Here is a 24,650-nt window from a genome sequence, read left to right on the forward strand (position 1 = left end):
GATAATGCAGGGATCATGGTATGGGCACAGGGGGATAATGCAGGGATCATGGTGTGGGTACAGAGGGATAATGCAGGGATCATGGTATGGGCACAGGGGGATAATGCAGGGATCATGGTGTGGGCACAGAGGAATAATGCAGGGATCATGATGTGTGCACAGAGGGTTAGTGAAGGGATCATGGTGTGGGCACAGAGGGATAATGCACGGATCATGGTATGGGCACAGGGGGATAATGCAGGGATCATGGTGTGGGCACAGAGGAGTAATGCAGGGATCATGGTGTGGGCACAGAGGGATAATACAGGGATTATGGTGTGGGCACAGGGGGATAATGCAGGGATCATGGTGTGGGCACAGAGGAGTAATGCAGGGATCATGGTGTGGGCACAGAGGAGTAATGCAAGGATCATGGTGTGGGCACAGAGGAGTAATGCAGGGATCATGGTGTGGGCACAGAGGAGTAATGCAGGAAGCATGGTGTTGGCACAGAGGGATAATACAGGGATCATGATATGGGCACAGGAATATTGCAGGGATCATGGTGTGGGCACAGAGGGATAAGACATATACAGAGCCGGCCAGCAGTACCAGCAGAGCCTCGTTAGCGCAGTAGGTAGCGCGTCAGTCTCATAATCTGAAGGTCGTGAGTTCGATCCTCACACGGGGCACAGTTACTTTTTGTATTATTATTATTACACAGCTTATAATTATTATTATTATCATTATTATTATTATTATGCTGCTGCTGTCATAGCTACTACTCCCTGCCCCTCTCTGTACCCGTCTCGAGCGACTCTAGGCCCGGCCTGGGGAGGATCCCCGGGCTGGAGTAGGAGGTTCCCCGGGCTGTGACGCCGGTGTGTGGGAGGGGATGCTGGCTGTCAGCCGGTGCTCGGTGGGTGTGTCTCGGCCTGGAGTGGGTGGGATCCCCAGCTGTCAGTGGCCGTGGGATGGCGGTGTGTGCCCGGCTGTGTGGAGTGGGACACCCCGGGGGCTGCCGGCGGAGGCAGCAGCGGAGGGGAGCGGGGAGTGAGACGGAGCTGGAGGACGGGGAGGAGGAGGAGGAGGTGCGGATCGAGGCGCAGCCGGCTCCACGGGGGCCCCGGAACCTCCTGCAGCTCCCACCCGAGATCCTGGTGGAGATCTTCTCCTGCCTGCCCGGCACCGAGCTGCCCCTCCTGGCGCTGGTCTGCAGGAAGTTCCGCCAGATCCTCTCCACGGACACCATCTGGAAGCGGCGCTGCAGGCGGGGTGAGGCCGGGCATTGCTCTTGGGGCTGTAACCCCGGGGTGTATCCTCTGGGGGGGAGGAACAAGACTAATCAGGGGGTGTAACCTCTGGGGTGGGGGCTGTAATCGGGGTGTAACCTCTGGGGTGGGGCTGTAATCAGGGGGTGTAACCTCTGGGGTGGGGACTGTAATCAGGGGTGTAACCTCTGGGGTGGGGCTGTAATCAGGGGTGTAACCTCTGGGGTGGGGGCTGTAATCAGTAGGAGGTACAACATCTGTGGGGGACTGTAATGAGGGGATGTAACCTCTGGAGGGGGACTATAATCGGGTGTTGCACCCTCTGAGGGAGGGGGGACTGTAATTGGGGGTGTAACCACTGGGGGAGGGGGGCTGTAATCAGTGGGTGGTACAACCTGTGATGGAGGGCGACCGTAATCGGGGGTATAACCTCTGGGGGAGGGGGGACTGTAATCAGGGGGTGTAACTTCTGGGGGAGACTAATCAGACGATGCAACCTCTTTGGAGGACTGTAACCAGGAGGTGCAACGTCTGGGAGGGGGGACTGTAACCAGGGGGTGTAACCTCTGGAAGAGGGACTGTAACCAGGGGGTGTAACCTCTGGAAGGGGGACTGTAATCAAGGGATGTAACCTCTGGAAGGAGGACTGTAACCCGGGGGTGTAACCTCTGGAAGGAGGACTGCAACCAGGGGGGTGTAACCTCTGGAAGGGGGACTGTAACCAGGGGGTGTAACCTCTGGAAGGAGGACTATCCAGTGGGTGTAACCTCTGGAAGGGGGACTGTAACCAGGGGGTGTAGCCCCTGGAAGGGGGACTGTATACAGGGGGTGTAACCTCTGGAAGGGGGACTGTAACCAGGGGGTGTATCCTCTGGAAGTGGGACTGTATACAGGGGATATAACCTCTGGAAGGTGGACTGTATACAGGGGGTGTAACCTCTGGAAGGGGGACTGTAACCAGGGGGTGTATCCTCTGGGAGGGAGGACTGTAACCAGGGGGTGTATCCTCTGGGAGGGAGGACTGTAACCAGGGGGTGCAACCTCTGGAAGGGGGACTGTAACCATAGGGTGTAGCCTCTGGAAGGGGGACTGTATACAGGGGGTGTAACCTCTGGAAGGAGGACTGTATACAGGGGTGTAACCTCTGGAAGGGGGACTGTAACCAGGGGGTGTATCCTCTGGAAGGGGGACTGTATACAGGGGGTGTAACCTCTGGAAGGAGGACTGTATATAGGGGGTGTAACCTCTGGAAGGGGGACTGTAACCAGGGGGTGTATCCTCTGGGAGGGAGGACTGTAACCAGGGGGTGCAACCTCTGGAAGGGGGACTGTTATCAGACTTTGGGGGAGGGGGGCAACTGTTATCGGGCTGTGCAACCTCTGGGGGGGGACTGTAATCAGGCATTACAACCTGTGAGGAGAACTGTAATCAGGGGATGTCACCTCGAGGGGAGGGGGCTGTAATCAGGCGTTGCATGTTCTGTGGGGGCTGTAATCAGGGGGTGCAACCTACGAGAAGGGGACGGCAATCAGAGGGTGCAACCTCTGGGGAGGGGACTGAACCAGTGGGGGGCAAACAAGGGCCATCAATGCTACTGGGGTGTAAGATCTGCCACGTCTGTAATCACTTGCCACAACATAGGGCATCAGTGTAACTGGAGCTGTACCATGAGATGAGCCAATCTGGGGCTATTGATGGGAAACCGGGAGAATTACACAACATTGGAATAGAAGGATTCTGTATGCATTGGGGCACAACCTAGGGACAACAGTGCAGGGTGTGTATTTGTAATTATGGGTCACAAACAGTGGACACCAGAGTGGGTCACTAGTAACCCAGGTCACAACCTTGGGGTAATAGTGTTATCTCTGGGGTATCTGTAACCAAAGGGATTAACCCTTTCCTCTATATAACTATTGTAACCCATAAGCTTTTAGCACTTAAGTATTATTTTAATATTCTGGTATTAAAACACTCTTCTCCGGCCAGCTTGTGCCAGTGCGTGCCGCAATTGTGGCATTAGACCTATTTAGCCATAATTCGCAGCGTGTACGCACCCAAAGAGGCTGCCAATCCTTAATAGCTTCTGTACAGCGTTATTCAGATGTCGGTCGGAGTGGGTGGGGAATCCATTCTCACTATGACAGTACCTGAATTTGTTTGTGGTTATCGTACAACTGCGCAGCCTGTGCCCTCTCCGATACGCCCCAGTATAAAACGCTCATATTTTGGGACAGTAATAGTCTGATGGATGATAAATGATTTCCTCCAAGAAGAATATTGATAGAATTCCTAATTATACTGCGAGAAGATGGCCGAATGTTTTTTTTTTTCATTGAAATGTTGATTGACGTGTCCCTGTTGTCTGTACCCAGCCAAGGCAGCCATTTTATGGGCTGAATCAATGTTTGGACTACTGACTTCACTGAAGCACGAGGCACCTCATGCCTCCTGCCTCAGTGCTTGCGATGCCATTTTGTACACAACTCTGTCGCATCTCCGTCTGCAACTTGATGGGCCTAAGGGCTTGATTCAGACCCGTTCGCTAAGCTGCGGACGCACGCTATGGGCGATAATCGCCCGTCTGCGCATGCATATGCTGCAAAATACGTATGCGCGAACCAGTCACTGCGATCGGGAATTGTGCGCTCGTAGTACACAGACTGGACGCTACTTTGAGTGACAGAATGCCGTTCGTGGGTGGTAACAGGGGAAGGTGCTTGTGAACGGGGAAGTGGTGTTGTGAACGCAGGCGTGTCTGGCCCTCAAAACTGAGTTGTATGGGTGTGCATAATTAGCAAAGAAGCGTCATTGTATACGTCACTTGGTTGTATTTTACACTGAATTGCTCGCAGTGTTTGCGCTAGGGTAGAGTCAACCACAAGCGCTGTATTTGCCCCCAAATATCCTCGATGTACCGATGGTTGCATACACTTCCTGGAGATGACGTTAGTTGGCGTCTTAAGACAGGCTGGTGGGCGTCAACGTACACAAAGCGATTGCACGTCAAGACATAGTGGGCGTGCTTATGCCTTGCCGTGCAATCGCCTACCAGATCTGTCAGACGAACTACGAACGATTTGAACGATTTTACCAACGATTTCATGAACTACGAACGATTTCAGACAGTATTATTGTGCATACACGCGGTCAGATTTTTCTTCAGATATGAACGATTGAACGATTTTTAAAATCGTTATTGTGCAAATCTGAAGGAAAATCTGACCGTGTGTATGTACCATATCAGTCATCACTAATCGTCCAATATTTGGTGTTCCCTCATATATAGCTGCATTCTGCCGTTACCATCGGTGATCACTAGGTGTTTCTATCCGAGATCCTTGGTTACTTGAAGCAATTATTAATATTTGCTATTTGTTGCAGACATGTTCCTGAGATGATAATTATTAGTAATATCTCTATGTCCCCCCTCACAAAGGACAAGTGTTTCTTAGCTTTCGGAATATCCTTTACTGACAAGTTTATAGAATAATTACGAAGGACATTTATTTCTGACACTTCATTTGTGTGATATGAAAATACAGGAGACCCTGCAGTTAGGAGCAGTTTTGAGGCCGGGGAGTCTGCGATATTGGAAATAAGGGGTTAGCGCACACCTGGCGCAGTATCGGCGGTGTTAGATGGATTTTGCCTTATTTACCGGTCACTGCGGTTTTCCTACCGATGGCCACAACTGTCCGGACAACTGGAATTTGTTGCCTTGTGTGTGCTGTAACCTAATTTCTGATGTCCGCCCCTTTGTGGTTTTCCCCAAGGCCCCACTGTCATCCGGGCAGCGTTGTTTATTTGATGACAAAGGTCCACTTTGCTCTCAGCACATGACACCACTGTGTCCAGCTCTGGGGCTCATCCAAGGTCTCCAGAGATTAGCAGCCGCCTGTGTGATAGAAAGGCCTTGGTGAAACATCCAGCAAGATTAGTCAATGCATTTAGTAAAAAGTTGCAGGAGGGCGCGTGCAAACCAGTATACTAAATCCACGGTAACTGGTCCTGTGGTGTCGGCTGCGGGCCCCAGACTAGATTTGATATTGTGATGTATCCCGGGACCCCGTATCATTGTTGTGGTTTGGCGCCAGCTCTCTCCGCTCCCAGCTGATTATAAGGACAGGGGCTAGCGGGATTTTGTATTATCCATTAGCTGATGACAATACGTCACCTTATAATAATATGGGTGACTCTCACATCCACCTATCCCTCTCCAAAGTCTCCATGATAATTACGGAGGATTAAAGTCATCTCGCAGGAAACAGCATGGAACAGTGACGGCGTTTCTCTCATCTGCGCAGGAGCGGGGACTAATCCTCTGTTCCTCTACTGGATATTAGAGCTCCGTAATCAGCAGCCGAAGCCCTGGGCTAAAAATACTCTCTGGTGCAGCTGGTAGTGACTCCTTCCTACTTTTTTTTTTTCAGTGGCTCTAATCACCCAGCGCCTCTGTTGTTAGGACACAAACCTTCCCCAGTTATCCCCCAGTCTTATTCCTGCCTGACATGGACCATTTTATTTTTTGTGAATAACAAAAGAAGATGTTAATGAGCGATAGGCCGGGTACACATTAGACGACCCGACAATCTTGCCGATGGTCAGGTGGATTTACCTTCGCCCCGAACCATGCAAGATTGCCAGTACGCGTTACCCGGTGTAATGAATGACGGGACGATACCTCATTATGACCTTCGTTACGCTGCACAGATCCGCATACGATATTGTGTGATTGGTCGTGCAGCACGACCAATCACACGATATCGCATGTGACCCGGGGGAGCGCGTAATTGTGGGCACGTATTACATCCGCCTCAAAACGGTATACCGGACAATATATCGCCAGCCATAGGAAATATTAAACTCTGCGTAAAACTACTTATTTCCGTAGCTATAAACCGTTTACTTTGTCCTGGTTCTAGTAGTTTCCCGCAGCAGTTTCCGCCTATAGTCTGCCAGCTTAATGGGTGCCTAGGGCGCAAAATTTACTTTCCCGATTTCCAGAAGTTTCTCAATGTCAGTATTATACAGTTGTTGCTCTTGCTCACTGAGCCAACCCCTCTCTGCATTCATAGTGATAGGGTTACTAGCTCATCTGAAGTGTGCTAATGGAAGCAGGGTTCTAGCTGAAGTAATAGTAAGCATCCATGGCTATGTCCTGGGCTGCTCTGCTTTCTGTCTAATATGTGCAGGAGCGGAGACCTGGGTCACTGCCAGGGGAGTATCTATAATGGGTGCAGGGTCTGCGGTGCAAATGGCCCCCAACCCCAGGGGGGGCTCGCACCGCACACCCTGCACCCATATTATTTAAAACTTACCTCTCCGAGGTCCTGCGTCGGGTCTCTCAGCGCTGCTCAAAACGCCGGAAAAATGTCCGCCGCGGCCATTTTTCCAGCGTTTTGCACATGCGCTGTGAGGAAAGCGCTGGGAAAATGGTGGCCGCACCATTTCCCGCCGATCTGCGCATGCGCCGTAGACTCTGGGCACACTCTAGTGCCCAGAGTCTACTGATGATGCAGTGTCCTGTCAGCTGCTGAGGTGAGAGGAGGGGGCCCCCTCCTCTCTTCAGACGCCCCTGGTCACTGTATGCCCCCTGAGTAGCCACCCCAGCTGCTGCATGAGCTAATAGGGTCCCAGTATGCATAGATTGGGGTCTACAGTCTGCCCTTGTTTTCATTTGGGCCTTCATGATCCTTGAGATGTCCTAAAGTTTCCAAATGTACTCAGGGATATTATGAAGATTGGTTTGACAAGTGTTTTACACCCAGGTGACAAGAGGACACTGTGCTATAATTATAGCGGTTTCAGAGCGCGTTTCACCCATTACGGGCTCCCTCGTGGTCCATTTGACCGTAATAGTGTTTCTTGGAGCGTACAAGGAATCTGGAACACCCAGAGGAAACTCACACAAATACAGAGAGACATACAAACTCCACACTGATAGGGTCCGATTTGCTATTGAACCCATGACCCCATGCTGTGAATCAACACTGCTAACCACTGTGCCACTACGCTGCCCTAGTTTTACTTACTGTAGGGGTGCAGTGAGGATGTGAGAACATGTCAAATACACTGAGAAATAACCCTTCCCGCTCACCCACATTGCTAAATGCCCTGGGGCTGGCACAATAATGTCAGGTATCACTGCACAGCAATATAGCATCAGACAAATCCCATCATCTATAACCAATGGTTCCCTATGACACCGGCTACACGTGAGCTCCCCACCCACCGCGTATGTCTGCAGAGCGCCAGAATAATGTGTTATAGTGATACAATGACAATCACATAATAGATGTTTGGCTGCCTTATAGTTTGCAGAGACGTCTGACTCATCTTCTAATTATCCTAATTTATCTGCTTATATAAATAAATGCATTGAATTCACAGCTGCCAGTGATTAAGCTACCCGTTATAACTGCACTATAATATCATTATTATCTATGACAGGCACATGTGATATCGCGGTATGGTTGTCGCAGATACCGACCATTCTACGTGACCCCTTTCCGCCTGGCACAAGATGCTGTTACAGTAATCTGGGCTGCATGAATTAGTTGATGAATAAAAAACAAATAAAAACTCTTCTCGACGCTTAATTAATGCGCCCAGGTAACAGTAACAGGGGGGTGAGAGTGAATTAGGAACGCGTCCTATTGGACTGTAGCTCTAGGACAACAGGATTAATTCATCCAGCATCGCTGTATTATTTTATGACCTATATTAGGCTTACGCAGAATGCACCTGATCGTAAGCCAGACGTAAAGTGGGTCCAAGTGCGAGAATCCGCGGCAGCGAGATCGCCCACCTTTTACTAAGCATCCGTCCGTCTGCGTGATTATCTGTGCATCTTCATGTGTATGTATCGCACCACCCACAGTTTGTCCGTCCCCAGCTGTCATTAGTGTCGGCACTTTCACCTCAGGCTGTCCCGTCTCCGTCCGCACCCTCTGAGTCCGCTCGGGATCCCACTCGTACGGAGCTCCTTGCTATTGCAGATGCTTTGCGCGACATTTGCGCAGACTGCTTTTTCATGCATGCACAGTCTACGTAAATTTGCATGCTTCCACTTTTGCACTTACGTCCGACGCAGAATCAGGAGCAATATGTGTGTGTGTGTGTCTGTGCCTGCAGTGATTACAGTAAATATGCGCTTTAATACTGTATAACCCCCTCTATGGTACAGAAGCGTGGTGCTCTCTCCGGTTTCAGGCGGGGGAATAACTGGTCTTTGTCTTTGCAGAATACGGAGTACACGAGAATCTGAGGAAGTTAGAAGTCACGGGGGTGTCCTGCAGAGAGGTCTACGTCAAACGTGAGTAACTGTCCAAGGTCAATATGCCATGTGTATGGATAATACTCGCTCATTGCTGCACACAATATAAAAAACCTTTAACAACTACGTTCACCGGTTTCTGACATACAGACATGTTTTGGACTGCACCAATAGTCCTAAGAATGCTTCCTGTCAGTTCATAGTTGACCTCACTGAGGCATGAGGCTCAGAGTGCTTCTTGCCTTGTTGACGACACTAGTTCCTTGTAAATTAATTGGCCAAGTATTGGTTACGCCCATAAAATGCAGCCAGCTGGTGCTCTGTAACCTGTGTGATGCCCAAAACTCTGATTTTCCCAGTTTTGTAGCCGGGTTTTTCTATATACAGCAGACAGGGACCCCACAGTGACAGGGACCCCACGTGGGACCATCCTCTCCTTAGTGAAGACTGCTCCCCCTTTGGAGTAACCTGCTGCTTACCTTGCTGTGTCTGTCCAGGTATAAATCCGAGGGTGAAATCTGGCCGCTTTATGAAAATCCTTCCTGACTATGAGCACATGGATTACAGAGATGTGTATACCTGCTGTACGTATCTGATGGGGTGTGTATGCGCCGTGTGACGCTTGGCGATTCGGCATCTGTGTTAACCCTTACACTGCCACTGTACGGCGCCACTGTTTGCTGACTAACAAAGTTACCAGTTTTATAATAATTTACCGTTAGAGAACCGCAGTGGGGTAACACGGCGGGGCCTCGGGGTGCCGGTACAGTATTACCCGTGTCAGGATTTATTTTTTACTTCATTTGGACTCCACACCTGCTCACCGCAGAGGAAGCCATTTTGTAAGCGCAGACAATATTCAGCTTATGAATTCAATATTAACTGGAGGCGTGAGGTGTGAGGCACCTCGCGCCTTGGTGGTGCTACTAGTTCCCTAGAGACTTGATTGGCTGCATTGTATTGTGTCAGCCGACAAAATGGCTGCCTCAGATGGGTTGCTGCCTTGCAGTAATGTATGTACTGCTGAGAGTATGTCGCTGGCTCCTGCATTGCAGATGTCTTTTGTAGCAATTGTACAATTGCTCGTGTCTATTATTTAAAGCAATCGGTGACGATGATCCCATAAATATGATGCAGAGATTCTGAAGCCCTGTCATTATGAAGATGGGGACAGTTAGTCCCGCACATTATAGGTAACACTTGTGCTAGTAATAGACCATTGCTGTAGTGCCTCTAAATGTGGAACGGGAACGGTACTGCGTCCATTATGGGGGCCTCATCTGTCCAGTGTAATGGCGCCCGGGCGTATAGTTACTGACCTTTTGTTTTTTCTTTTATCTGACTGCGGATTGGGAATAATAAACTTTAACACTTCCCAGGCAGACAGTGGACCTGATTCAGCAAGTATGGCGGCTCCGATTACGCACGCAGTCTCACTGTGATTATATGGTAATCCATTGCGATCGCACAACAAAAGGACGCCCACTTTACCTTACACACATCCGTAATACCTAACAAGACTGAGAAAACATCGGAGTACCATCGCAGCCTCACTGTGATTATATGGTAATCCATTGCGATCGCACAACAAAAGGACGCCCACTTTACCTTACACACATCCGTAATACCTAACAAGACTGAGAAACCATCGGTAACATCGGAGTACCATCGCAGCCTCACTGTGATTATATGGTAATCCATTGCGATCGCACAACAAAAGGACGCCCACTTTACCTTACACACATCCGTAATACCTAACAAGACTGAGAAACCATCGGTAACATCGGAGTACCATCGCAGCCTCACTGTGATTATATGGTAATCCATTGCGATCGCACAACAAAAGGACGCCCACTTTACCATACACACATCCGTAATACCTAACAAGACTGAGAAACCATCGGTAACATCGGAGTACCATCGCAGCCTCACTGTGATTATATGGTAATCCATTGCGATCGCACAACAAAAGGACGCCCACTTTACCTTACACACATCCGTAATACCTAACAAGACTGAGAAACCATCGGTAACATCGGAGTACCATCGCAGCCTCACTGTGATTATATGGTAATCCATTGCGATCGCACAACAAAAGGACGCCCACTTTACCTTACACACATCCGTAATACCTAACAAGACTGAGAAACCATCGGTAACATCGGAGTACCATCGCAGCCTCACTGTGATTATATGGTAATCCATTGCGATCGCACAACAAAAGGACGCCCACTTTACCTTACACACATCCGTAATACCTAACAAGACTGAGAAACCATCGGTAACATCGGAGTACCATCGCAGCCTCACTGTGATTATATGGTAATCCATTGCGATCGCACAACAAAAGGACGCCCACTTTACCTTACACACATCCGTAATACCTAACAAGACTGAGAAACCATCGGTAACATCGGAGTACCATCGCAGCCTCACTGTGATTATATGGTAATCCATTGCGATCGCACAACAAAAGGACGCCCACTTTACCTTACACACATCCGTAATGCCTAACAAGACTGAGAAACCATCGGTAACATCGGAGTACCATCGCAGCCTCACTGTGATTATATGGTAATCCATTGCGATCGCACAACAAAAGGACGCCCACTTTACCTTACACACATCCGTAATACCTAACAAGACTGAGAAACCATCGGTAACATCGGAGTACCATCGCAGCCTCACTGTGATTATATGGTAATCCATTGCGATCGCACAACAAAAGGACGCCCACTTTACCTTACACACATCCGTAATACCTAACAAGACTGAGAAACCATCGGTAACATCGGAGTACCATCGCAGCCTCACTGTGATTATATGGTAATCCATTGCGATCGCACAACAAAAGGACGCCCACTTTACCTTACACACATCCGTAATACCTAACAAGACTGAGAAACCATCGGTAACATCGGAGTACCATCGCAGCCTCACTGTGATTATATGGTAATCCATTGCGATCGCACAACAAAAGGACGCCCACTTTACCTTACACACATCCGTAATACCTAACAAGACTGAGAAACCATCGGTAACATCGGAGTACCATCGCAGCCTCACTGTGATTATATGGTAATCCATTGCGATCGCACAACAAAAGGACGCCCACTTTACCTTACACACATCCGTAATGCCTAACAAGACTGAGAAACCATCGGTAACATCGGAGTACCATCGCAGCCTCACTGTGATTATATGGTAATCCATTGCGATCGCACAACAAAAGGACGCCCACTTTACCTTACACACATCCGTAATGCCTAACAAGACTGAGAAACCATCGGTAACATCGGAGTACCATCGCAGCCTCACTGTGATTATATGGTAATCCATTGCGATCGCACAACAAAAGGACGCCCACTTTACCTTACACACATCCGTAATGCCTAACAAGACTGAGAAACCATCGGTAACATCGGACTACCATCGCAGCCTCACTGTGATTATATGGTAATCCATTGCGATCGCACAACAAAAGGACGCCCACTTTACCTTACACACATCCGTAATACCTAACAAGACTGAGAAACCATCGGTAACATCGGACTACCATCGCAGCCTCACTGTGATTATATGGTAATCCATTGCGATCGCACAACAAAAGGACGCCCACTTTACCTTACACACATCCGTAATACCTAACAAGACTGAGAAACCATCGGTAACATCGGAGTACCATCGCAGCCTCACTGTGATTATATGGTAATCCATTGCGATCGCACAACAAAAGGACGCCCACTTTACCTTACACACATCCGTAATACCTAACAAGACTGAGAAACCATCGGTAACATCGGAGTACCATCGCAGCCTCACTGTGATTATATGGTAATCCATTGCGATCGCACAACAAAAGGACGCCCACTTTACCTTACACACATCCGTAATACCTAACAAGACTGAGAAACCATCGGTAACATCGGAGTACCATCGCAGCCTCACTGTGATTATATGGTAATCCATTGCGATCGCACAACAAAAGGACGCCCACTTTACCTTACACACATCCGTAATACCTAACAAGACTGAGAAACCATCGGTAACATCGGAGTACCATCGCAGCCTCACTGTGATTATATGGTAATCCATTGCGATCGCACAACAAAAGGACGCCCACTTTACCTTACACACATCCGTAATACCTAACAAGACTGAGAAACCATCGGTAACATCGGAGTACCATCGCAGCCTCACTGTGATTATATGGTAATCCATTGCGATCGCACAACAAAAGGACGCCCACTTTACCTTACACACATCCGTAATACCTAACAAGACTGAGAAACCATCGGTAACATCGGAGTACCATCGCAGCCTCACTGTGATTATATGGTAATCCATTGCGATCGCACAACAAAAGGACGCCCACTTTACCTTACACACATCCGTAATACCTAACAAGACTGAGAAACCATCGGTAACATCGGAGTACCATCGCAGCCTCACTGTGATTATATGGTAATCCATTGCGATCGCACAACAAAAGGACGCCCACTTTACCTTACACACATCCGTAATGCCTAACAAGACTGAGAAACCATCGGTAACATCGGAGTACCATCGCAGCCTCACTGTGATTATATGGTAATCCATTGCGATCGCACAACAAAAGGACGCCCACTTTACCTTACACACATCCGTAATGCCTAACAAGACTGAGAAACCATCGGTAACATCGGAGTACCATCACAGCCTCACTGTGATTATATGGTAATCCATTGCGATCGCACAACAAAAGGACGCCCACTTTACCTTACACACATCCGTAATACCTAACAAGACTGAGAAACCATCGGTAACATCGGAGTACCATCGCAGCCTCACTGTGATTATATGGTAATCCATTGCGATCGCACAACAAAAGGACGCCCACTTTACCTTACACACATCCGTAATACCTAACAAGACTGAGAAACCATCGGTAACATCGGAGTACCATCGCAGCCTCACTGTGATTATATGGTAATCCATTGCGATCGCACAAGAAAAGGACGCCCACTTTACCTTACACACATCCGTAATACCTAACAAGACTGAGAAACCATCGGTAACATCGGAGTACCATCGCAGCCTCACTGTGATTATATGGTAATCCATTGCGATCGCACAACAAAAGGACGCCCACTTTACCTTACACACATCCGTAATACCTAACAAGACTGAGAAACCATCGGTAACATCGGAGTACCATCGCAGCCTCACTGTGATTATATGGTAATCCATTGCGATCGCACAACAAAAGGACGCCCACTTTACCTTACACACATCCGTAATGCCTAACAAGACTGAGAAACCATCGGTAACATCGGAGTACCATCGCAGCCTCACTGTGATTATATGGTAATCCATTGCGATCGCACAACAAAAGGACGCCCACTTTACCTTACACACATCCGTAATACCTAACAAGACTGAGAAACCATCGGTAACATCGGAGTACCATCGCAGCCTCACTGTGATTATATGGTAATCCATTGCGATCGTACAACAAAAGGACGCCCACTTTACCTTACACACATCCGTAATACCTAACAAGACTGAGAAACCATCGGTAACATCGGAGTACCATCGCAGCCTCACTGTGATTATATGGTAATCCATTGCGATCGCACAACAAAAGGACGCCCACTTTACCTTACACACATCCGTAATACCTAACAAGACTGAGAAACCATCGGTAACATCGGAGTACCATCGCAGCCTCACTGTGATTATATGGTAATCCATTGCGATCGCACAACAAAAGGACGCCCACTTTACCTTACACACATCCGTAATACCTAACAAGACTGAGAAACCATCGGTAACATCGGAGTACCATCGCAGCCTCACTGTGATTATATGGTAATCCATTGCGATCGCACAACAAAAGGACGCCCACTTTACCTTACACACATCCGTAATACCTAACAAGACTGAGAAACCATCGGTAACATCGGAGTACCATCGCAGCCTCACTGTGATTATATGGTAATCCATTGCGATCGCACAACAAAAGGACGCCCACTTTACCTTACACACATCCGTAATACCTAACAAGACTGAGAAACCATCGGTAACATCGGAGTACCATCGCAGCCTCACTGTGATTATATGGTAATCCATTGCGATCGCACAACAAAAGGACGCCCACTTTACCTTACACACATCCGTAATACCTAACAAGACTGAGAAACCATCGGTAACATCGGAGTACCATCGCAGCCTCACTGTGATTATATGGTAATCCATTGCGATCGCACAACAAAAGGACGCCCACTTTACCTTACACACATCCGTAATGCCTAACAAGACTGAGAAACCATCGGTAACATCGGAGTACCATCGCAGCCTCACTGTGATTATATGGTAATCCATTGCGATCGCACAACAAAAGGACGCCCACTTTACCTTACACACATCCGTAATACCTAACAAGACTGAGAAACCATCGGTAACATCGGAGTACCATCGCAGCCTCACTGTGATTATATGGTAATCCATTGCGATCGCACAACAAAAGGACGCCCACTTTACCTTACACACATCCGTAATACCTAACAAGACTGAGAAACCATCGGTAACATCGGTACCATCGCAGCCTCACGCACGCTGGCACAAACTCTGACCTTTCTCAGGAACTACTACTTTAGCGCACGCTGAGTCCTCAGGCTGCGTACGGCATCGCAGTGGATAATTTATGCACGTCCTGCAACGGCGTTCAAGCGAACTGGTACGCCTGCGTTTCACCGCCCCGCCTCCCTGTCACCATCCTTAAACTGTATTTCCTGTCAATCCATCTGCGATGCGTCTGCATAGCCGTTGCAGTCCGGATGGCAGTGGAGTGTTCGCGCAGTGCGACACATGCGCAGAACGCCGCTATCAGCAGATGGCGTGCGCAATAGCAGTTGCGATCATTGCTGGATCAGGCCCAGTGTAAGCGATAATTTGAATTCATTGTGTTTCTGCTCTCAGTAATATTTTTATTGTTATTTGTTAATTTGTGGGAAAGGTGACAATAATAATTACATTTGTAGTCGTTTTGTGACCGGTGCGTTCTGCCGATGCTGCGTGCTGTGTCTCGCGCGCGGTTCAATCCTCTGGTGTAGTCAGACAGGGCGTATATTCTGCGGATTTTCCCATCATTCGATGGTTGCGCTAATACAGGGAGTGCGGGAGACGCCTCTGATGGAGCGATATAATCACAGACACTATTAGGGCCTGATTCAGAGCCACTCGTAAGCGGCCGCTCGTTCGCTCCGAGCGATGTTTGCCCAACTGCGCATGCGTACGGATCGTTATACGCATGGGCGAACCAGTCAGTGCGGTCGAAATTCATGTGCTCGCAAAATAGCGAATGCCTGATAATTTGAGTGACAGGAGGAGGCGTATGTGGGTTGTAACGGGGGAAGGTGCTTGAAAACGGGGAGTGGAGATCCGATCGCAGGCGTGCTTAAAGGTCAAAACGGGCGTTTTATGGGTGTGCATAATTAATACAGCAGCGTCACTGACCACGTCACTGGGTTATTTATAGTCAGAACTGCTCATAAAATTGTAGTAGGAAAAACCGACCACAAGAATAGCGAGCAGTTCATACGCTGGTCGATGTACTCGATTAATCTAATAAATAGCGGACATGACGTAGGATGCGAGCAGCCAGGGGGCGTAGTTTCCCAAAAAACGACCGCAAGTTTTGTTCACTCGTTCAGACCTAGAGGTGTGAACAGACCGCAAAGAGCGAACGGTTCATTTGAATATCCACCCCTATTTTCTGGACGAGCGAGCGCTAATTGCGTCCGGCTCTGAATCAGGCCCTTAGTCGGCTACTTTTCTCCATCATAGGGGTCTCCGCGCTTCCTGTATTAGCGCAACCATCGAATGTTGAGAAAATATTATAATACAGTTTCTGAATAATATTTACTAAGTGATGTTTATATAAATGTCTCTCATTGTATTTATTATATGCAACACGTAGACTAAGACCATATGGTGGTGACTTGTGAGTGACATTTGTGGGAGTTTAAAAAAGAAAACATGGCAGGTTTAGTATAGATGTTTGCGAATTGATTCCATGTGAAGTCGGGGAAATCCTCTATATCTGACATTGATACATTAAAATAAGATTATGTTGTATTGTAGCTTTTCCCGATTATATGGAATAAACCCCCATGTTTGATGTTTTGATCAACAATTCTACATTCTACGCATAATTAACAATTATAATCTGAAACGCAATTATTATATGAAACAAGCCAAGTCTTGTACCCTTCTGATGATAATTTACCCATCGTGGGGTTGCACAGAAGTGAACCAATTAGGTAATGAGTGTCCCTGCCTATATCCGGGATATCTCTGATCAATGTTATAATGATCTCATACATGAGGGAATTAGTCTTCGGTCTCTGAGTGATGTGTTTGTCTGTGTGAGTGTCACTACTAATGATTATTAATACAAATGTTTTTATTTATGCAGTGTCCTGACCTGCTCTCTCCACTAGGGGGCAGGATAACGCATGCCTGAACTTTACACTACGGGGCTGATTTAGAGTTGCACACAAATTTTGCCCAGGTGCAGAACGTGAAGCTGACTAAACCACGCCGCCCTATACTGGGGTGAATGCAGGGCAAATCTGAAGTCTCTTGCACGATGCCCACACGTACTGGCCGGCTCAGTTATTACACTGCATGTTAGCGCTGGCCTAGGCCCGGACCCCCCTCAGCACAGTAAATCAGTTTTCAGGTTGTGCATGTTATATTTCCCACCCTGCACCATACAATGTCTCTCTCATGTGCAAATTGTGTCCCCAGGAGCTGGATTTGCTGGTAACGCTAAGTGAGCCCCTGTGTGTAGTAGTAGTGTGATGGGTTATTATTATTATGTGTGTTGGGGGATGGTTGTCTGTGTGTGATGTTATCACCAGGGCCTTCTCTGTCTCCCTGCTTAGTGCTACACCAATATCGGGACATCCTGGGACTGTGGCAGCCAGACCTCGGCCCCTACGGAGGACTTCTCAATGTAGTGGTGAGTAATCTGCCCTCTCCTACATGGGCGACCTTGTCACCCGCCATGGGGAAGTGATGTTAGAACACTGGGTGAGAGTGATTTGTTTCTTTCTGTCTCATTGCACTTAGAATTTAATAGAGGTAGGAGATTAATAAAAAACAAAGATTATAAATACTGTATGAGGGAATTAGCACAGATCTATAGAAGATGAACATAATGAACAGATACTACCATAAAATATGCAGGAAATATTTCTATACTACTTAAGTTAAATTATATTAGAAATCTTTAACAATGAGGTTAGTTTGTCTGTAGGTCCTAGAATACCTCAGCCAAGGAGAAGAGGGCTTATAAACTGGAACCTGCAAGTAGGACGACATTATCTCTTCCATTAGTTTCCCCAATCAGTTCATGCTACAGGCACCTGATGGATAATTAGCACCCATGTAGCAATTTCATTGGCTAGCCCATGGCAGCCATTTTGTGAGCTGAGAAAGCCGTCTCTCACGTTTCCTAGTGATTTCAAATGTTGTCTTCATATGGATATTTGTTCAGTCTATTGGTATTGTGACGTGTATTGCGCCTTTCCGGTTGCTATTCGCGGATAAGTGCATTTTGCCTGAAGTAAAACATACATCCAAGCCCCAAATGTGCTGATTCAGAGTAGCACGCTGCACGCAGTTCGTCCGCCTTTCGTGCTTGGAAATAAATCCGTATCCCCGCCTGTATTCGCGGTTGAATGCATCACTACGGCGACTCCGTCCCAATCCATCCGCTAGTGGAAGTAGTCATTATCACTGTAGGTGTACATGTGCCCCAGGCCTATCTAAAGGTGCCCACACACATAGCGACATTTTACACGATTTGGCCAATTTCGACGAATCGTGACAACGAATCGGGTAAAAAAAAAGTACAAATCGTGAGTTTATGCTCACGAGCACGATGCCGATGCGCGTCCCCGCTCGTCGTACATCGCATCTTCTGATCTGCCGTGCTGTAGGGCAGATTAGCCAATCTGGGATACAATGCATTGGCTGCAAGATGGATCTTTAGTCAGATTGGACATTTTTAACTCCATTCACGACGGCAAGGGAGCTCCCGTGAAAGTTCCTGAGTAAATTGGCCATAAAATCGTATCGTGAGGACATCGGTATGTGTGTGGGCACCTTTAGGGTCAAGAGATCCATCTGAAGTCAGGATATCCCGCTATTGGTGCCAGCCAATCAGCTCCCAACTGTCATGTATCAAACACAGCCTGTGAGATGACAGTTGGGAGCTGATTGGCTGGCACCTTATCACTTTTCACTCTGTCTCCTAACAGTGCTTAGTAAATAGACCCCTATGTGTTATACGACACACGCGCAGTCCGTTGAGAATTGCGAGATGCGTCCATGCAGCGGACTTATGTAGAACTGAGAATAGGGCCCAAAGTGCTACCAGACATTGACAACAGCAACAGCTGCATTTTGCAGGTGACTGCGGCAGAGGATCCTTCCCGCGCAGGCTCCACGCTGCCCTTTGGTTTCTTTGGGGAATGAGAATGCAGAGTATCATGTAGGTGACTCTGCCATAATGTAGTACTTTAGGCTTATTCAGCTTGAATAATGTGTCCAGTAATTGCAGAGTGGAATGATCTAATATTGCACCTATTAGCTGCACAGTACATTACCTCTGAGACGCAGGACCAGGCTGCTGAGTAATGGAGGATGTTACTGCTGCCAGGAGGCCTCTAAAATAGCGCTGAGGGTTCTGTATCATAAGAGTCCGAAACCCGTTCAGCATTGCTCTGATCTCGCTGCCCCCAGGTCACTATTCCAGCTTCAGTTTAGCCCCCAAGCGTCGTGCTTTATCCATGTATCTTATCTATTTATAAAATGTCTGTGATCATTGTTGTACTGTGTATTGTAGAGGAGCTGTTGTGTTTTATGTTGGCATAATCCAAATTAAGTGGTGGAAATGTTACAATGAACCTGTGTCCTATAATGAGCTTACTGGTCACTGCCCATCATTACTAATAAGCAGGGGGCAACGTTACAGAAGAGTGAATGAAGGGTTACTGGCTATTAGAGGTGGGGGTGGGAATAAGGTATTATTAGGATTATAATAATAATAGGAATCATGTAACCTGAATAATTTTGGGCGTCTGATTTCTCCTTTAGAGGAAGCAGATATTTTATTTTTTCAGTGACCATAAAAGACTAATTGCAAATAAAGCTCATAGCAATGAGCCACTCTAATGTCTCTGCGCAGGACGTTACCAAGTGTCGCCATCTTTCCCTGTACACACAGCTGTGATGCGCTTCATTGGTTTCTGTCGTTAAGCAAAATGGACGCTGAACAGCTGAATATTAGACTACACTTCAGTAGTAATTGCTGATTGCTGACAATTATTCATAGGACACATAAACTATTGTATAATCCAGCTGTACGGCCAAAGCCGTGCCAAAATATGAATGAAAATGGCATTGTTACATAGCATAGTGCAGAATTAAAGTCTCCCTATATAGCATCCTGCGGGGATCACGTTTGGCGGATGACAGTGGTATTTTACGCTAAACCTAATTTTCAGCCTCACTCTCATATTATGTGTCGACATTCAGGCTGTCAACATTCTGAAAATATCGACATGTTCAATCTTGACATTTTGACAATATCTGCACCCTGAATTACCATGGTGTCAACATTCTGAATGTCGACACAGTGACTACATAGCCGTCTGCTGGAACAACTTGCGCCACGTTACTGAAAAGTCATTAATGGTTTACAATGCCGGCACACTCGTTGCCACTGTCTGGCTAACTGCATTGTGCGGGCACTAAATGGCCACAAAACCCAATAATCCACCCATCAAAAATGGCCGGGAGCATTCTGCACCATGCTGGTAAGTGCGGTTGGAAGATTATTGCCGCTATTGGCCTCTGTGTCCGATCATCTGGCCGCCATGGTAACAGCCCCCAGAGGTGCCAGAATGGATGCAGCGGAGATCGGCCACTGCGATCGTGCTCAGCCCCAGTGGTGGTGGGATCTCCGCATCGGTGCCGAGGTTTAGGCTCCTCTTGTCCTTACTGTATGTGTTGGTCAGCGGGCACCATGGGATTACATGGCCTGTAGCCACTGAGGATAAGGAACGGAATATTACTACATGTCCTGTCTCCCTCTCTTGTGCAGGTAGATGGCTTCTTCATTATTGGCTGGATGTACCTACCTCCTCACGATCCTCACGTCGATGAGCCAATGAGGCTGAAGCCCGTGTTCCGTATCCACCTTATGGAGAAGAAATCCGCCACCGTAGAATGCATGTATGGGCCAAAGGGCCCTCACAGCGGCCAGATACAGGTACGGAGGCTCAGTTAGGATAAGTGGCAGCGTAGTTTTACCAATACCACTCACGCATAGTAACACTACCACCAATCACTTCCTCGCCAAACAAACCCAAAGCCGTCTCTGCCGAGCAATGTCCTGCAAGCCGATGTCTAAAATAAACCATTCACTTTATTCGTGGAGCATCCTGTGATAGCCCCCGACCAGTCTGCAGACCGTCATCCTGTCATAGTCGCCGACCAGTCTGCAGATCGTCATCCTGTCATAGTCGCCGACCAGTCTGCAGACCGTCATCCTGTCATAGCCGCCGACCAGTCTGCAGACCGTCATCCTGTCATAGCCGCCGACCAGTCTGCAGACCGTCATCCTGTTATAGCCGCCGACCAGTCTGCAGATCGTCCTTCATCCACCCACAGCTATAGCGAGCGGCCAGGAAGATGGTCGCGATGGTCAAAACCATCGTGACCATCGGGCTTGCGACGAGACCCTTGTGGTAGGGTCTCGTTGCCGCAAGCCCTGGAGGGCTTTCGGCTCTATCAGAGCCGAGAGCACTCCCACTGACATCACTTTTGATGTCAGTGGGGCCGGCCCTAGACGTTAGGCGTTCCCATGGGAACGCCTCCGTCTGGGCAGTCACGCCCCCGGCACGCCCACCAAAGGGGGCGTGCTGTCACTCACCATCGACAGCACGCCCCCTTTGTAGCGAGACCCGGAACGACGGCTTGCCCGTCGCTATCCGGATCTCGCGCATGCGCACGACGGAGCCGCCTCCATCGTGCGCATGCGCACTGGGCCAACCAACATCGACCCGCTTGCAAGCGCTCAGCGCTCGCGAGCGGGTCTGAATCAGGCCCATAAACCCATATTTCTGCCACCATAGCTTAGCTGTGCTAGACAAGGAACTTAGGGGGTCATTCAGACCCACTCGCGAGCGGCAGTACGCTCGCAAGTGGGTCGATGTTCCCCACTGCGCATGCAGGGAGCTCCGTCGTGCGCATGCGCGAGACCCGGCGAGCGAAGGACTTTCCATCGCTCCGGGTCTCGCACCAAAGGGGGCGTGCTGTCGATGTTGATTGACAGCACGCCCCCTTTGGTGGGCGTTCCGGGGGCGTGCCTGATAATAAATTAAATATTCAGTATACTCTATGTTGTTTTGGATGTACAATGTATCTAGGACCTGATTCAGACCCGCTCGCTAGGATGCTTTCGCACGCAGCCAGCCGATTGTTTGCATTCTGCGCATGCGTGCCTGAGCGTCTTAACGCCGTTTCAGAGGCGTGCATAATTAAGATGCAGCGTCATAGTACACGTCACACGGCTGAATTACACACTGAAGCGCTCGCAGTGCTTGCGGGAGAGTATGGTCAACCTCAGCGCTGCGTTCGCTTCCGATGGTATTCAATGTACCGATGGTTGCATACACTTCCTGGAGATGACGTGTGCAAGTGGGCGTCTTAAGACAGGCTGGTGGGCGTCTGCATACACAGAGCGTTCGCACGCCAAGACATAGTGGGCGTGCTAATGCTTTGCCGTGCGCTCGCTTTCCTTGACGAAATTTGCATACGCATCTAACGTGCGACCGCATCTAGCGAGCGGGTCTGAATCGAGCCCTTAGTGCAATGTGAGACAAACCTTCTCACTATAATTAAATTCATACACTTGTTTGTTTTTTGGAAATCCCCCCCCCGGTGCTGACCTTAAAATGTTTTAATAAAAATCTGCATATAAAGAGTTTATTTATAGACTATACAACCGTACAGTAGTTACCGGTGAGAACAAAGAAAGTTCCATCATTGCAGACAAGACGGTGATTAATCCGGGGTGGAATGTAGACATTAGTGTCAGTCATCCGGGGACAGCGCTCCTAATGTTTAGTCTCATCCGTCTGGACATAAATCACGTATTACGTCATTGCCCGGGTGAGGCGTTCCCATGCTTACTAATTCCCGATGTCCTTGCAGATGGAGAAGAAGGGCCAGTTCTGTACGAAATGCCTGCAGACGGATTACCACCGCATGTCCGGAGGGAGGCAGGAGGTAGGAGTCATCTCCGATGCCAGAGGCTGCTTCACACTCGCCCCTCCCTGCTAATGTAATAAGGGTCTTCTGCTCTGAATGCAGGAATTCCGGACATGGCTGCGGGACGATCTGGGACGAACGCTGGACGATATTTTCCATGAACACATGCAGGAGTTAATCCTGATGAAATTCATCTATATCTGCCAATACGAGTAAGTCGGGAAGACGGCAGAGAAGTCGGCTACACGGAGATAACGTTTCTGTTCCGCTCTATATGACTGTTCTCGTAATGATAGAAGTTTGCTCAAATGCACTAGACTAGATCACAGCAAGTTATTTCCCGTCATACGTGTAGTGAGATCACTGCGTGTGATTGTATGCACCATCCTGCACAGAGCACCTGTTACCTAGAAGACTGTAAGTTAGTTACTCCCTAAAGCTGCTACACACGTAAAGATTTTCTGTCCAACCATCCAACTAGTTGATTGGTTGGAATGAAAACCTGGTAAGGAATAAAAGCAAATGACAATCAGCAATTTGCTCCCAAACGCCGGAAAATGGACAAAAACTGTTATTTGAACAAATTGTTTAGATCAAACATTTAACAAACTCGTCTGACGCCATTTTCATCTGTTTTCTGGCATTTAGGAGCAAATTGCTGATCATCAGTTACTTCCATACGTTACCAGATTTTCATTCCAACCAATCAACTAGTTGGATGGTTGGACAGAAAATCTTTACGTGTGTACCCAACCTTAAGGTGCATACGCACGGTACGATCTGTACCACCGATGACTCGAAAGATATCTTTCAGTGAGTCATCCTGCCACATGTCTGACCAGGGAAAATTGATGATAGCGTCCAAGTTGGCCTGCATGCATGGACGATGAAAGATATCGTTATCGTCCATGCAGGAATGCGCATCGTTAGTCGATCGTTCACTGCCTCAAAATGAACGATATATCGTTCAACAATATCATTATCGTTCAGGAAAATCATCCCGGTGTATGCAGCATTAAGCTGTACCACCGACTTTAAAGATATCTTTCAAAAATATCTTTCATATATATCGTTCAAAGATCATTTAAAGATCTTTCAAAGATATCGTTCAGTAAAGTCATCCTGCCACATCTCTGAACAGGCACAGTTAACAAAATCGTCCAGATTGGCCTGCATGTACGTATGATCCTAGATATCGTTATCGTTCATCCACGAACGCGCATCGTTGCTTGTTCACTGATAAAAAAAAATGAACGATATATATCGTTGAACGTTATCGCTCATATCGTAACGATATATTGGTCCATGGGTACGCACCTTTACTCCCTTGTCAGAGTAATGCAGAATAAGAGAAGCTCCACCCAGCTGAGTAGCATTTAAATAGAGTAACTCTCTGCAAATGGATGCGCCAGACGGCCTGTTGTATACAGGTACCTATTATTTATTTATGTAGTACATAGGCCTCACTATACTAATGTCTGATATCGGATGTCATTGATCTGTAGACACAGCAGATGATTAATTCACCAATGCCGGAAGGGAACCCCTGTGCTAGTGATGTAATCTGTCTCCTTACAAATGGCGTAATGGTCAGATTTCTATTTAAGTGGTTGCTTGTCAGCTCCAAAACCTCCCGGTATCTGACATTATAATCTGCGCTAAATATTCATATAGCGGTGATCTCTGGTTGGCGAGCTGCGCCATGTTTATGTGTGATACATTTATGAAATATCTTGCGTAACGAATACATGACAAAGTATACAATTCCCTGCATGTTAGTAAATAACCATATT

General features: G+C 47.9%; 1 protein-coding gene and 1 non-coding gene across 3 annotated transcripts in view; both read left to right on the top strand.

Moving 5' to 3' along the window:
• Positions 1–598: 598 nt before the first annotated feature.
• Positions 599–671, top strand: TRNAM-CAU (transfer RNA methionine (anticodon CAU)). The gene has a single exon. It is a non-coding gene; the product is annotated as a tRNA-Met (tRNA).
• A 182-nt stretch (positions 672–853) lies between these two features.
• Positions 854–24,650, top strand: part of FBXO31 (F-box protein 31) — a 30,466-nt gene continuing 6,669 nt past the window's right edge. Inside the window, exons 1-7 of one of the 2 annotated variants that reach the window (XM_088447983.1) lie at positions 854–1,254; positions 8,497–8,568; positions 9,027–9,113; positions 17,460–17,536; positions 20,687–20,854; positions 22,801–22,875; positions 22,960–23,069. In XM_088447983.1, the coding sequence (XP_088304109.1) occupies positions 954–1,254; positions 8,497–8,568; positions 9,027–9,113; positions 17,460–17,536; positions 20,687–20,854; positions 22,801–22,875; positions 22,960–23,069 (890 nt within the window). In that variant the 5' untranslated portion in view covers positions 854–953. The remainder of the gene's footprint in view (positions 1,255–8,496; positions 8,569–9,026; positions 9,114–17,459; positions 17,537–20,686; positions 20,855–22,800; positions 22,876–22,959; positions 23,070–24,650) is intronic. The other variant, XM_088447984.1, reaches the window with a different exon arrangement.

Source organism: Taudactylus pleione, unplaced genomic scaffold, assembly GCF_031769625.1.
Source record: "Taudactylus pleione unplaced genomic scaffold, aTauple2 ptg000447l, whole genome shotgun sequence".
NCBI lineage: Eukaryota > Metazoa > Chordata > Amphibia > Anura > Myobatrachidae > Taudactylus > Taudactylus pleione.